This window comes from Bradysia coprophila (assembly GCF_014529535.1).
Source record: "Bradysia coprophila strain Holo2 chromosome X unlocalized genomic scaffold, BU_Bcop_v1 contig_12, whole genome shotgun sequence".
Taxonomy (NCBI): Eukaryota; Metazoa; Arthropoda; class Insecta; order Diptera; family Sciaridae; genus Bradysia; species Bradysia coprophila.
Genome location: NW_023503293.1, coordinates 4,662,289 through 4,677,027, shown reverse-complemented (window position 1 = coordinate 4,677,027; position 14,739 = coordinate 4,662,289). Strand labels below are relative to the sequence as shown.

Here is a 14,739-nt window from a genome sequence, read left to right as displayed (position 1 = left end):
AAAACCAAATTTTTGAAATGCTTTTCTCCGTTTTACCATCCCGTCAATTGAATGAGAAATTTCAATCAATACTTACCGCTCACGGAATGTTAAACAGAGTGCAAAGTGTAAATGAGTTTCATCTGCACAATTATTACCGAATTTCAAATCAACCGCCATTCGAAATGTCCATATGATTTCTCACCGTCCATTCCAATCTAGTCCATTTCGATAAAAGTCATTATATTATTTTGTAAAACTAAAATGGTCGTCGTTGTTTTTTAAAGAAAGCGGGAGATAACAAACAAAATAAATTAATTTGACGCGTTTTGTTCGTCGCAGGAATTATTAAGCTAATGGGAAAACTGTGCGGAAAGAAGTTTCGTTTTTAATTTGCCCTTGAAATGTAAGAAAACAAAGAATACGCAAAGTCGTTTAGCGCTACTGAAGTTGTCAAAATATTCATAGCTACCATCCGAAACCAATTTTTGATACCCAACAATAATATATCATTCATGTAAATATTTAACTTATTTATTAGCCGTAGTTTTGTGTAATTGATTCGTATCCGTTGCGGAAATTATTGGATTATCCGCGTAAAAGGTGAGTTATAGTTATAAATACACGCACAAAAAAATTTATAACCAGCGATGCAAGCAAAACGATATTTTCAATGCAGCACGAAAATTTATGTGTACTTTCCCAACTTTCCAAACATCAATGTCAGTCAATCACAGAAGTTTACCAAACAACTGCAGAAAGGACATCGATTTTATGTAAACGTGTGACTGGATTTAGCGCAGTAAAATGATTGTTCGCGAAATTTAATGTCCACACCTCACAGATAGGTCAATTGAAGGGCTCTTCTTACCTTAAAACGTATCGAATTTTCCCACAGAACGCATATGGAAACACGATTCAATTTAGCCAAAACATCTCGATGAAATAGGTTCCGTGTTTGTCGATGGTTTTCATGGCCATTTCTACATTTCTCAACACATCCAATTAGCGTGTACAGTTGAACTAGGTCCCTAAGGTCCAGTGCAGTTATATTGTTACGTTCATTGTGAATGAACTAAAGATGTACGAGCATTGATATGATCCGAAAATCATGAAAACCCTCTGTTCGACTGCTTCAATCAATCGTTCATTCGTTTCAGGAAAATGTCGCGTTGGAATAAAGGACGAGTACAAACATATGCTCTGCCTTTGGACGCGTTAGTGAAGGAGAAAGAAAATACCAACCGACCAGTAGCTGCTAGATCAGCCGGAACAGTTGGTAAATGGGGAATAACCAGCTTTACGTCGATCCGAGGACCTGCATATGGTAAGACGGTTGCTATATATTTATCGGATGATGCAATTGTAATTATCAATCCATTCAAATCTTTTAGGCTATTCGTCGTTCAGTCCCAAACAGGAACAGACACATCAAAATATTTCATTGCAGTCGGGTGACAGTGCTTCCCAGCTGGCTCCGCCTACTGACGCACCAAAACCAAAAAAGTTTTTCAAAAGCCGAAATATTGTGCCAGCTACTGGTAACCTGACACCGCCAACACAAGTAGATCCAATTCAACAAAATGCAGTGCCTAAAATTAGTTTGAAAGTAAACAAAAAACAACCGAATGCTAGTGATGAAATACGCAAAACTAAAGTGGAAAAACCGGTCAAGCCGAAAAAGGTTAAGAAGCCAAAAGACGAAGCGAAATTAAGCGTTGAAAAGCCGACACGAGTACTGTCGCGCACCCGCAAGGCCGTTAATTATTTGGAAGATCGCAGTTGCAGTCCGACACCGAATTATGCAGCTGTCATCGAAGCCAGAAGTGGTGCGGCGAACCAAGTGTCGGACGAGGTGAGCCCGACAAATACAACAAATGCAAAAAGTAATGACAACACAACAGCAAGTGATGCTGTAGACGATGCAAAGAATGTGGCGCATGATCATCCTCCGATCGTCCTGAGAATATCAAAGGTGAGTCGATGGTTTCTTTACATCTATTTTACTGAATTTCCCGGTCATCGTACCTACTATGAGGTAGTCGAGGTGATAGTGCTCGTCATTCGAATTTCTAACTGGTGAAGCGTTTTTCCCTTGGTTCTTCCTGATAAGAAGACGCAACCCAACTTCTTTCTTTTAACATGCATTAAGTCCCGTACGAAATGATTCTATGTTTACCGTAGGCTACATCCCTCATTGCCTCTGCATGTAGGGTAGCAATTAAAAATTTTTGACCGTATGTCGTGCGGGTGGCTGATAAGCATAATTCTGACTGGCAAAGAAATGTCTCGGAATGTGAGCAGATTTTGTTTCTCGAGTTTTATTGGTTTCAAGTCTCTTGACTTTTTTAGGATTTTAGTAAGGAGTTTGAGTACATTTGAGGATTTTCTCGAAGGACTTTCCATTTTTTTCTTAGCGCTAAAGGATTTGTTAAGCTTTATCCGCCCCTCGTGTATGTGTGTCAGTTCGTGGTTACACATGGCTACTTCAAATGTAACTTAAGGCACTTTCCAATGTAAGACAAGGAAAAAAACAAGTCTTTCATGTGTGAGGGCCGAAAACGGGGATTTTTCCGAAACTTTCTCGGGTGTGCGGTGTCCTACATGAAAAACAATGTAGCAACGGGAAGGGAATTTGAAGATTATTTTAGTACTAAACTGTTACTACTGTCACTGCTGAAAGGGAAAGAGTGTTGATATTTGTCCTTCGAAGAGTTCATTATCTGTCACCAATAGACTGCGCCGGTATGCATCGTCACAATTTCATCATAAATTCTTTGACCGGTGTTTAGTTATCGTCTAGTAAACAAGTTTTAACATTTGAATATGACACTAAAGCTGTAGATCATTTCACATTATGTGCATAGAGGCCTGCCTAATAGTCAAGAGTACAAAGAACTCTTGTCATTTTTAGATACATCTAAGTACTCAGATAACATACTGTTTTTCTTTCACTACATAATCCATTTGTTACCTTGTCAGTCTTGGAATTCCATGTTAAACGACCAGTTCAGTCATCCTGGAAAACATTTTCAATTACTTCAGTAACTTAATTTTCATGGGAGCATTGCCTCAATTAAAAAAATATTGTCTGTGTCCTTGCGGCCCTTTCCATCATTAGAGAAATTCTCTGATCACACCTTCTAATTGCAGTCACGTTCAAAATTCTGTTGATGATGCTCGACTGGCTCGAAAAATCCCTTCGGGCATTGTATGGGGAAAATTTGTAAAAAGCCCTACATTGCATTTAGTCCATACCAAAAAAAAAAAATCCCTCCGGACTTCGCCCGATAGACCATTTGGCCAGTCCGGGCCGTGGTAACAAATCGCCAAATCGCCAAATCCTTTTCAAAATTTAACCTTTGAAAAACGGTAAGCGTATCATCATTAATTTTCTAGCAACACTTGGTATCAAATCTTTTACTTCATAAGTTTATCTATACTCTTTGCCATATATAATACCTGGCCTGAGTTAATAGCTTACTTTTGATCGTTTGTTATCGTCAACAGATGCCTAACCATTCCAAACACTCCAATTAAAATAAAAACGATAATTGGACAATATCCGGTAAAATACCTGTAAATCAATATTACGTATTCCTAAACTATGCTTCGCGTCTTGCTAAATCGATAAGCATACAAATATTCGACCTTACCCAAAACGACAAGAGTGTTAGTTTTTTTAACTATTCTATTACAATATCACGTCGCCTTGTGTGCTTGAGTCTACTACTTCAATAGTCTCAACATTTCATTGGCTATACAATAACCTATACGGTAGATAATATTCTCATCTCTTATTTCGATTGTGATTGTCAATAATAGGTGACGCAGATGACTAATTCACTTACCGCTGCCAACCCTAGCTAAAACTGTCTAGACTTGATTCTTACTACTGTAGCTGCTGTCACAATTAATCCTGCATCACTGCATAGAGATTTTTTTCTTCTTCTCTCCTCTCATTCAGTACATTGTTCTTATTACATAACATTGCAGAGAGCAACATGTGATTATAAACTAACACAAAACATTACACTCTGTCAATTCGTTAATGTTCCTCATCGTTTGTTGTTATACTCGCCCAGCTTATATAGGTGTGTATACATAACTACACATGGCAATATATATCCACAATACACACAGTATGCCTTTCAGTCTATCTTTTATAGTTCGTTCGGTTCACAGTCTTACAACAATCGGGTAGAGACTTTTATGGTATGAGTGAATATACAAAACGATTTTTTTTATCCGCCATATATATATGCACACAGTCAATTCAAACATTTTAAAATATTAATTTTTACACTCTACACTTCTGGGGGTTTGAATAAATAAAATTGTAAGATTCGCTCTAAGGGTTTGATCAGTTCGGCAATCGGTTGGATGAAATATGTGAACCGAATGTAAAAATTACAAAAATCTAATTTTCTTATCGATAACTTTGTCGATCGGATCAACAACGTTCCATTTTAGTTTTTTGAAAATGAGTAAATTGTTTTTCTTCGGTAGTTGAATTGTCTTTTACAAAGTATTTGTGTACAATCTGTCGCGTTCAAGAGCCATCAGATGGTTTCAATGTAATTGTTAGGAAAAAATTGCGCTTTTATCGCGTTTGTTTAGTTTGAATGGTAGTTGGTGCTGTTTGTAATGAAAATTTTGTGTTTTGTTTCTTCTTCTTATTTTAAAGCCATTGGGTTTCTTTCAATGAAATTGTGATCGTTGAACTAGTTAATCAATTTTTTTTTATTTTACATTTACTTATGAAACTCAATACCAGTTTGCATGGCCTTGATTTCGTATATTATAAAGTGTGTGTCCGAAATCAGATTCTACTTGTTATCACTTCTAATCGCCGCAGTGAGAATAATAAACCAGCAATCGAATGAATTGTTTTTCGCCGATTTGGATTGACTAAACAAAATTTGTTAATCTAAAGGTAAAACCGAAATGTAAAATGCTGTTTTCATTTCCTTCATTCATACACACACGCGAGACCACGCGTTTCATATTGAAATTTTGAATGAGATTTTGAATTGGAAGCGAATAAATGAATTATCGCAGTTTTTACTATTGAGATACCAATACAACCGCGTAACTGTGTATAGTGAAACGAATTATATATTAAATGTTCTACAAGCAACAGGTGAATTGAATTTTTTTATTATTATTATTTTCATCGTTCCTTCACTTCTCAAGTTACACGGGCAATCATTTATGTTTTATTGGCGAAAGAAAATATGTTGGTGCATATGTAATGTACAGTTCACACCGATGGTGTTGAGTTACACAGTAAAAATATTTCGCTGATTGTACGATTTATGCACAGAACATATATAATATACGAATTTCGCACTCATTGTAAATGAATCGGTAGTGCTGTCGTTGCTTGTTTATTATTTGTATACTGTCGTAAAACCCTAAATAAAGTTTCAAACACTCGAATCTATGTTTTCGTATTGGGGCCAGTGTCTGTAATTATTGTCGAATGAAAATTTTTTGTTTTGTGACAGATTTTTGGATATTTTCGACCAACGTTCCAACATTTGATTACTACTCCAACTCGACTGTAGAAACTTGATTTCGATCACAACTGCACATCACTAACAATCGATTTTTTTCTCGTTTTATTTTATCAGGGTACGTCACGCCTTATCAGTACGGATAGCGAGGAAGTTATAAGGTCTCCATCATCGCGATCGCCGCCTCAGCTCGGTCCCCCAATCGTCCCAACTGGGCAACATTTAACATCTACTGCCGAACTGTTGGCAGTTCTGTCGGATGATCTACCACCACATGAGCCAGTCATATCTGAGCCGGTTCAATCGGTTGCCGTTGCTGCCGCAGCAGCCTCCGCCGTCACGGAACACAAACCGGAAGGCATTAAAATAAAAATCAAAAAGAATCTAGCCCAAGCATTTATCACTTCAAATGGAGACGATGTTAAGCCGGCTGCACCGTCGGTAGTTAGACGAAATACACGTGCTACACGACGAACGCAAGCCGAAGATTTGGGAAAAATTGCGACAGCCATGAAAGATAATTCACCGCAGCCGGGCAACGAAAATTATGAATTGTATCGAACGCTCGCCTCGCCGGAAGACAAGGATTTCGATTCGCAGAGCTCAGTTTTGGGTAGCATATCGTCGATGTGTGTACCAATGGTTCCCGAAGATAGTCGAGTGATTGTCAGCCGTGGTTCTAGCCACGTTTCCAGTGTCGATCCAGATGACCAGGAAACGAGTCAGGACAGTTCGTTGATGGCCGCACCATCAGAAGTGGATGCCAGACTGTCGACGCCGATGGAATGTGAAGTGGAGAAACCGGCAGAAGTTAATATTTCGCCGAAGAGGAACACAAGGAGTAGAGTTAAGTCACCGCAACCAACAGCTAACGAAATTGTAAAACCACCAGAACCTGAAGTGATGGAGAGAAGATCCACACGGAACAATAACAACGGAATGCTTCAGGTTAGTAAACTCTTTTTTTAGCTTATTTCAATAAGACAATTTGACCGAGTGAGACAAATCCGTTCCATAGAAATCGACAATGGAGTCAATTCCTCGCCCACCTATCAAAAGTTACGGAAGGAAGCGAAAATCAGCAAAGCAAGACGAGACCTCAAACAATGAAATTTTGTCAAAAGTAGACGAAACGACTGATCAACCATTGTTATCACCGACGACTGTTCATATGTCGCAAAGTAGCACGAATTCTTCACCAGACCAAAATAAAGTCCATGCCGCCAGCGAGCACAAAGTTTACAGAAAAGTGAGAAAAATGAATATTGACGACGGTGCGGCGGACGATGATAAGCATGTCAATAATAATTTAGCATTAGGCGAAGACGACAAACCGAGTGTCAAATTGGTGATATCGAAAAAGAAAGGAAGCATTTTCAAAAGTCGTGCCATTGCGGCAGCCAACAGTGAAGGTGAAAACAAGAAGCGTCACGTGTACAAACACAAGTGGGACGACGATTCAAAAGACAAAGCGGCTGCCAATGAAACAACGACGAAACCAATCAATTCAGATGCATACTACAATGACTTTGATGAGGATGGCGAGCCGAGTAGTGGTCTGACTCGAGTTACCCGACAACGATCACCGCAGGCTTATGACGAGAGCGAAATGACCAGCGTGAAATGTGATACCAAAGTAAAGAAATTCTACACCGTCGTTAGGAATGTCAAGAAAGCACATCAGATTCAAGAGATTGGCGAATTCCAGGAAATGGACGACGATGTGGAGTATATTTTGGATGCACTTCAATCGCAAAATCCAATGTCAACGAGATGCCTGTCTGCCATTCAGTTGGCATCAAAATGTATGACACCAGCATTTAGGATGCATTTAAGAGCTCACGGAACGATAACGAAGTTCTTCAAAGCTTTACACGATGCCTCCAAAGATCAGAGCTTGGGTCTGTGCACGGCGACGGTGATGTTCGTGTTGAATCAGGATAATCTGAATATGGACCTGGATCGCGACTCGCTGGAATTGATGTTAAATTTATTGGAGTCTGATGTGAGCCACGCAAACGCGTTGGACGATTGTGGATTAACAAAGGAACAGTTGCAACGAAATAAGGCCAAGGTGAGGGAGCTGTGCGCGGAGATTAAAAATCAGGGAAAAGCCGTCCACTTGAATTTGGACAACATTACAGTGGGTACGTTAGCCATGGAAACGCTGCTCTCACTCACTTCGAAGCGTGCCGGTGAATGGTTCAAAGAAGAGTTACGGGAACTGGGCGGACTGGAGCATATTATCAACACAATATGTGAATGCTGTCGTCAAATATCCGATTATGTGGTTGACTGGACGGAATCGTTGCTGGAGAAATTACGAAAGATCGAACGGTGCTTACGTGTGCTTGAGAATGTGTCCACTCAAAACGAAGAGAATCAAAGCTACATTTTGTCGTACAAGAAAGGCCATGCCGTCGATACTCTGGTCACATTTTACAAGCTTTGCGACAGTGAGATTGCACTGTATCCGACAACCGACCAAACACCCAAAGATAATCCAGGCGTTGTGTTGCGCGAGGCTTTGGTGCCAACATTGAAAGTTCTGATCAATTTGACGCATCCGTTCAATGAAAAGTCCGTAGGAAGTGCAATTTTGGGAGAGAAATTGTTGATATTCGACACCAGCCTACATTTGTTATTGCAAGCACCGAATTACGTTCCGGAAGGCTGTATATTTGAATTAAGTATTTTGGTGAGTGTGACATTCGGTAACTGAAAATGACTGTGAAAAAAACGATTTTGATTTCATCCCAGGTTCTGCTGCTTCTAATCAATCTAACGATGTACACACTTCCGAATCGAATAGTGGTTATGAAAGCGAATGCTCCGTCCGATCACAATCAGTTCAACAAAGTACCAGCGATAAAAGCGTTGATCGAATACTTCTACAAATGTGAAGAAATGGCGAGGTATGTTATCTAGATGTTCAATTTCCAGTTGATGAACTGACCTTCAACTCATTTTCATTTAGACTTGTCGAGCAAAACACCGATGACATTCTGGATAATCCCAAGCAAACCGAACGTAAAGCCCAATCGCAAGAAGAGGTCGAAGAGACTGTTACAAAATGTAAGCGAAACGGAGACGAGACGAATGTCAAAATGAGTCAAATACGATTTCTTTATTTTTGTTTCCAGTACTACAAAAGGCTGGCCATCACATGGAGCATACGATGCTGGCAAGTTATGTGTGCATTTTAGTCGGTCATTTGGTGATGGATAGCAAGGAACATGAAGAGGACATTCGGCGATATTTGATCAACGGACAGTTCACCGAAATGGTGCAAATTCTCGAAAAGTATTACAATTTCATGAATTTAACCGCCAGTGTAAGTGTCACTAAATTTTCCGTTTTGCATCGTGAAACTTTTGTGAAAACAAACAATTATTTTACAGTACGAAGCATCCCATGTCGCTCACATCAAGCAAACGAAAATGATAATCGATTATCTGAGCGACAAACATTCCACATCTGATAACGAACATTTAGCATCATCGGTGGCCACAACCGGCACGTCGTCGTCAGCAGCGACAAAGCATTCGACATATTCGGCGTACAGCAGCGGTAACAGTGCTGCTTCATCCACATTTTTTTCGAATAGGTAATTGTTAGTTTCTAGTTTTTAAGGACAAAATTCTATTTTAGGACTGTGTTTTGAGTCAGTGAGAGAGAAAGAGAGAGAGAGAGAGAGAGAGCGAACGGCAACGACTTTGAAGGTTGTTATTTATATATCGAAAAATTGATAGAGTTAACTTATTGTATTTCTTTCGGCTAATAAGGCGCAGAAGTTTTTTTTTGTATCTCCTTTTCTCGGTATGTAAAGTGAAACTTAGCAACACTATCCTGGTAAATGATGATAGTTCTTAAGGTTAACGTGTTTGGTTGTGTTGCTGTAATTTATTTTTTGTTCAAAAAAAAGAGAAAAGAAAATCCGTCAAATGTTCTGCCATCTTTGGATATAATTTTTCAATTTTTTTTATATTTTATTTTTTTCGAAAATTAAAAATTTTAAAAACATTCAAGTCGCACGGTATAGTGTTTACAATCATCAAATTTTCTGTTTTCTGTAAACGTTTTCGATATCAATACTCTATCAGATGGATACTTATTGCAACCGGAACTGACCTCTGAATTACAAAATGTTTTTTTTTCTCGTTTCTTTTTTGTATATCAATTTTTGAAGCCAATTGATGGAAGCAAAACCTATAATGTTAAGTTAAAAACGTTTCGATATTACAATATAATGTGGAGTTGTGTAGCTCAACTTATTATGTAATGGAATCTTGCGTACCGTCAACTCAATTCAAACTTTTTTGTTTGTTTATTGGTTCAAATACTGAATGTTAAATCGGTTAAAATTGGTTGCATTTCAAATGGATAAATGTGAATCACAGAAGAAGAAAAAACCTCATGGACATTTTGTAAATAAAAAAAATATTTTGTTGTTACAGTAAATATAGAAAAAATGAAAAGGAAACAAATTTTATTGCATAAAATAAACACAACACAAAAATATACTTATTGCAAATATGTAAAAAAACAAACAAAAAGAAACAGAAAATTATTAATAAATAAAACGCAATAATTTGATTGGAATGCTTTTGTGTTTCGTCCAAGCAGAAGCGGAAATGATCTGGCTCCTTAAGACTTCTGAAAACAAATCATCGAGACCTTCGAATTTTTGCTACTAATTACTAATCCCTCAGACTTACCATTGAGACTTCGGACGATCTACGAATCATCAGAACCTTGGTGAATTGCCACCATTTTCCTTTTACAATGGAGGATGTACCTTATACGAAATGCGACTGGAAGTCACAGGATCATTTTCCTTTTACAAAATGTAACAAAAAAAGTGTTTCGTCTATTTATAGAAGACTTTTAGACTGATACAAAGAGAGAAAAGTGAAATTCGACATGTTTTATGATTTAGGAGTTGTTGTGGTCTGTTATTGATTCCACAAGAATTTCGTTAAACAAATGAAAATCTAGATAACCAGACTCATCTCAGTACACAGACTTTACGTACAATAATAGCCCTCAATTGCCGATTTTCGCAGGTGGTACCAAATGGAGAATGGTTCTTCTAATGGAAAAGTCAAAATTTTGGTCGATTTTCCATGTGGAAAAGTGTTGTATGAAAAGTAGCGGTCTTCTTTGATGATAAACAATGAACAATGGTCCATGCCCCATGCGTTAGACTAACAATTGTATAATTAAACCGCTATGATTTTTGTGCACAGTATACAGTACACAGTACACAGTATACAGTACACAGTACACAGTATACAGTACACAGTACACAGTATACAGTACACAGTATACAGTACACAGTATACAGTACACAGTATACAGTACACAGTATACAGTACACAGTATACAGTATACAGTACACAGTATACAGTACACAGTATACAGTACACAGTACACAGTATACAGTACACAGTACAAAAAATGATAGAGGCATATGCTACGAGTAATTTGCAAGCGAAATTAAAATCCTTTAGCAGGGATAGTATATAAAATCCCATGTATTAACTCTCTCGTGGGACACATGGGTTACAGAAACAAATCTAATGGAGTATTAAGAATCGAAATGGCGGTGTGTGAATGAAAGAAGCTCCTAACATTCATTTCAGACCCAATACACAAATATATTTGGCCAAACGAAATTCAATTTGAGAAGATTCGATATCATCGATTAGCCCGTTACAAATTTTCGAACTGTAAACAAATTTTGAAACGTTTTTCATACAAAATAGTACTCTGTTTGACAGCTGTCACACAAAGGATTTTTGCTTGAAGTGCGTTGGTATATCGCTAAAAAGATTTTTGTCAATTTGGCCGCAAACTTTTCGATGTAACATTCAATCCATATTACTGATGGGAGTGATGCAGATGTCATACGAAAATATGCTCTTTGTTATATATTCAACAAGATACTGACAAATTTCCAGAAATGTACGACACGTCATTCCAGATTATCCATCTCAGACTTAACTTCTTCAACTATTTTAAGAAACTCATCCACGACGTCTTTGGGCAAATTCACCGCATACGATTCGTCCATTGACAAGATTTTTACCAAGCCACTGACGTCAGTACGGTCTCTCATCCGCTGCTGCGGCAATGATATATATTTTGTCAATTTTAGGCTGATAAGCGTATGCAGATTGATTATCTTCACACCATCAATATTTACGTTCGTCGTGCTGGGATCAGGATATGAAATATTTTTTTGTTTGCCATCGCCAGGGAACTCACCAACTACAAGGATATCGACGCCTACATTGGTGACTGGGTCACGGAATGATCTACGAGCACCACGAAATCGGGGAGCGAATCCATTGTACACCAATTTCGCATTAAATTGATCCAGATTTTCTTTTGTTAACAAGACATCCACATCCAATGTCTGTCTTTTGAATCCATGGACATTTAAGGCGAATCCCCCAACAATTGCATAATCGATCCCATTCATGTCTAGCTGTTTGCATAGCTTCCTGGCTGTAGATATGAGCGCGAACGTACCATCATCTTGCAACAGCCTTTTCTCAATGTTATCGTCAATAGACGAATACGCTTTATGAATGTTTTCGACAATTATGCTCCTGAGAACTGAGCCGGAAAGGGTTGGTCGATCGAATGGAGGATACGATTTTCCACGAATACTTCCCTTGTTCGATATCATTTTCAACAAGCCATCACTTTTATAGAAATAACTTTGCATGGATGCCATACGTTTCATGGCAATGCTGAAACAATCAAAGAAGCGACATTTGAGAATTAAGAATTCTACCGGAAAGCCATAATAATTATTTGTTCTTATCCATCGACCTAAACGTTTGTTTTTGTTTTGGCGTGACCCGTTTTTGTAAACGAAAACAAAACTTTTAAACGTCGTGTGTGAGAGCATTGACGTTTTCAGTGAACAGTTTCGGACAAGTAAAAAACCGCGTTGATTTAAATAATTGATAAAACAAAAACTTTTATTTTTACATTGTTAGTTTACATTAAAGAATATAAAAAAACTTTATTAAACTTATGATCTGAACGGTATGACCCTATTACACTAGCTGCATTGCCACGCTGAATGACTAGACTAATATTTTTGTTAAAAATTCTTTCGATTGAATCTCGCCGGTGGCCACTTGTTTTTCCACTTGTTCGATCAAAAGTTTATCATAGTTACGAAAGAATTTAAACACAATTTTGTTTTTCCTTGGTTATATAAGGAAACCTCGGTTGGCCGGTAGAGGGGCCATAACTTTTTTCAGTACTTCATGATTTGCGCTCTGTTTTCCGGTGATAAAACCAAGGTTCTAAAAGAACAGGTTAAGAACTCTGAGTTGATCACGAAGGCGGTGACATATTGAATATTATTAAAATCGATATAAATCGGTAAAAATGAAGTGAAATTAATCATTTTTCGCCAAATTTTGTAAAATCTGAGACGTACCTGCACACTAAATAGCGTGCTGTGGAAAAATTTCCAGAATTAGGTCCGTGGACTGAGGCCGCTACTCGGCCCTAAGTGTTTTTTTGCACATAAATCGAGTAAATCTCATCCGATTTTGTTAGCTTTTGTATCATTTGAGGTTACTGAAGCATTTTGGTAAGAGACGCATTAGAGAGTTGTAGACGTATTAGGGTTCCGGGCGTATTACGGCTTACGGACGAAACAAGATTACGGGCCGTGCGGGGTTCAGTCGCAGCAAACGCTCCGACTGTTCTGATGCCTTGTTTTTTTATTCAAACCCAACCAAAACTTTTAATTAAATCAGTCCACATTTTGTTCCGATTTAATTCTGAGTTTTCGCTTCTATCGGCTTTTATACTGCAATAACTTGTTATAACTCTAGTCGAGTAAATCTTGACTACATTATTCGTAAAAATTGGACAATTCAATGGAGTGGAGACGGCAATTAGACTTAATTAGTTATTTACATATCTGTTGTGGACGATAGATTTTAAGCAATTTCACGGGTTGTAGTTCTGAAAGAAGGCGGGTGAAACACAAATCTTGACAATTCGGACATTTATATTGTTTGAAAAGTCAACTTGAAAACAAACTTTTTTTTGTTAAGTTGAAATCGTCATATAAAATTTTCCAGACCTAGTTGGCGCTACAGGAAAATTTTAATTACACCGCCTTCGTGATCAACTCGAAAATGTCTTAACCTGTTCTTTCAGAACCTTGGTAGCCCCAACGAAGTGAGGGTGACAAGCGAAAGTGCCTAAATTCAACCATCCAGATGCGTATACAACTTTTCATGTAAGGGGCTAAAAACCTGAGAAAATTTCTGCAAAACCCCCGCTTTCGGCACCAACACATGAAAAAATAACGTTGGTGTGATTTTAAGAAAGCAATGTGGAAAGATGAATCAGAAAATGTCTCGCATATCGCTTTACAATAGCACAATATTCTTGCCTACCAGTCTTCGGCAAATTTGTTTTGTTTTATTGAACAGTATCAACGAACTCTGGTGAAAATGAATCCAAGGTGATCTTGCGGTTTGTTAGTTCGTTAGCGGTATTTCATTTTGATGTTTGTACATTAAGTAATTCACTTTGAACTCTAGTTAAAAAAGAAAGATGAAAAGATTTCCTATTCGAAAATAACTAGACAAAACAGAACATCAATAGAAATTAAACGAACGAAGTGGACCAAAAAGGAACTCTATTCTCAGCATACTTGAACTCTCTCATCTGTCGTTACAATTGTGATTTTTAGCCCCGTACGAAGTACGAAGGGGCTTATAGGATTACGATGCCGTGTGTAATTGATGGAATTCGAAGGAGACGGTAAGGGCAAAGTGTTTGCCTATGTTCATAGATAACGAATCCGCAATAAAAATTTTGTCTGTCCGTCTGTCCGTCTGTCACGTCGATATCTTGAGTAAATCAAATCCGATTTCAAAATGTTTTTTTTCCCTGAAAGGTAGTTGAAATAGTGAGGCTAAGTTCGAAGATGGGCGATTTTGGGTCGACCCCTCCAGAGCTGGGGCCCCATAAGTGCTTTAACGTTTTCCAAAGATTTCTCTGGCCATTTGAAGGCTACACTTGTAAGTGATACATCAAATGAAAGGTTTTTACAATACCTATCCACACAAAAAAAGTTTATGGATGACCGACTCGTGAGTTAGACCCCTTGGTGTGAACTAGGTACAGGGCGGCAATCCGTTTTTGCTTGTAGGTTAGTCAAATTTGAACGGATTTAGATGGATTTTGATTT

General features: G+C 38.0%; 1 protein-coding gene across 2 annotated transcripts; it reads left to right on the top strand.

Annotated features, from left to right (window-relative positions):
• The first annotated feature begins 227 nt into the window (after positions 1-227).
• On the top strand, positions 228-9,466 carry LOC119067131 (protein wings apart-like). 2 transcript variants are annotated; one of them, XM_037169915.1, is made up of 10 exons: positions 228-385; positions 521-582; positions 1,140-1,306; positions 1,374-1,954; positions 5,616-6,446; positions 6,517-8,196; positions 8,259-8,413; positions 8,476-8,573; positions 8,642-8,832; positions 8,900-9,466. In XM_037169915.1, exons 3-10 carry the CDS (start codon positions 1,144-1,146, stop codon positions 9,107-9,109), a joined length of 3,909 nt encoding a protein of 1,302 aa, XP_037025810.1. In that variant the 5' UTR covers positions 228-385; positions 521-582; positions 1,140-1,143; the 3' UTR covers positions 9,110-9,466. The 2 variants fall into 2 exon arrangements, with proteins under 2 accessions (XP_037025810.1, XP_037025811.1); XM_037169916.1 differs by lacking the exons at positions 228-385; positions 521-582; positions 1,140-1,306; positions 1,374-1,954 and adding an exon at positions 5,090-5,122.
• The last annotated feature ends 5,273 nt before the right edge of the window (positions 9,467-14,739 follow it).

Coding starts and splice junctions, on each gene's coding strand:
- LOC119067131 (XM_037169915.1), top strand. CDS start 1,144: ATGTCGCGTTGGAATAAAGGACGAGTACAAACATATGCTCTGCCTTTG. Junction 1,307..1,373: donor GATCCGAGGACCTGCATATG/GTAAGACGGTTG, acceptor CAAATCTTTTAG/GCTATTCGTCGTTCAGTCCC. Junction 8,574..8,641: donor CGAAGAGACTGTTACAAAAT/GTAAGCGAAACG, acceptor TTTTGTTTCCAG/TACTACAAAAGGCTGGCCAT.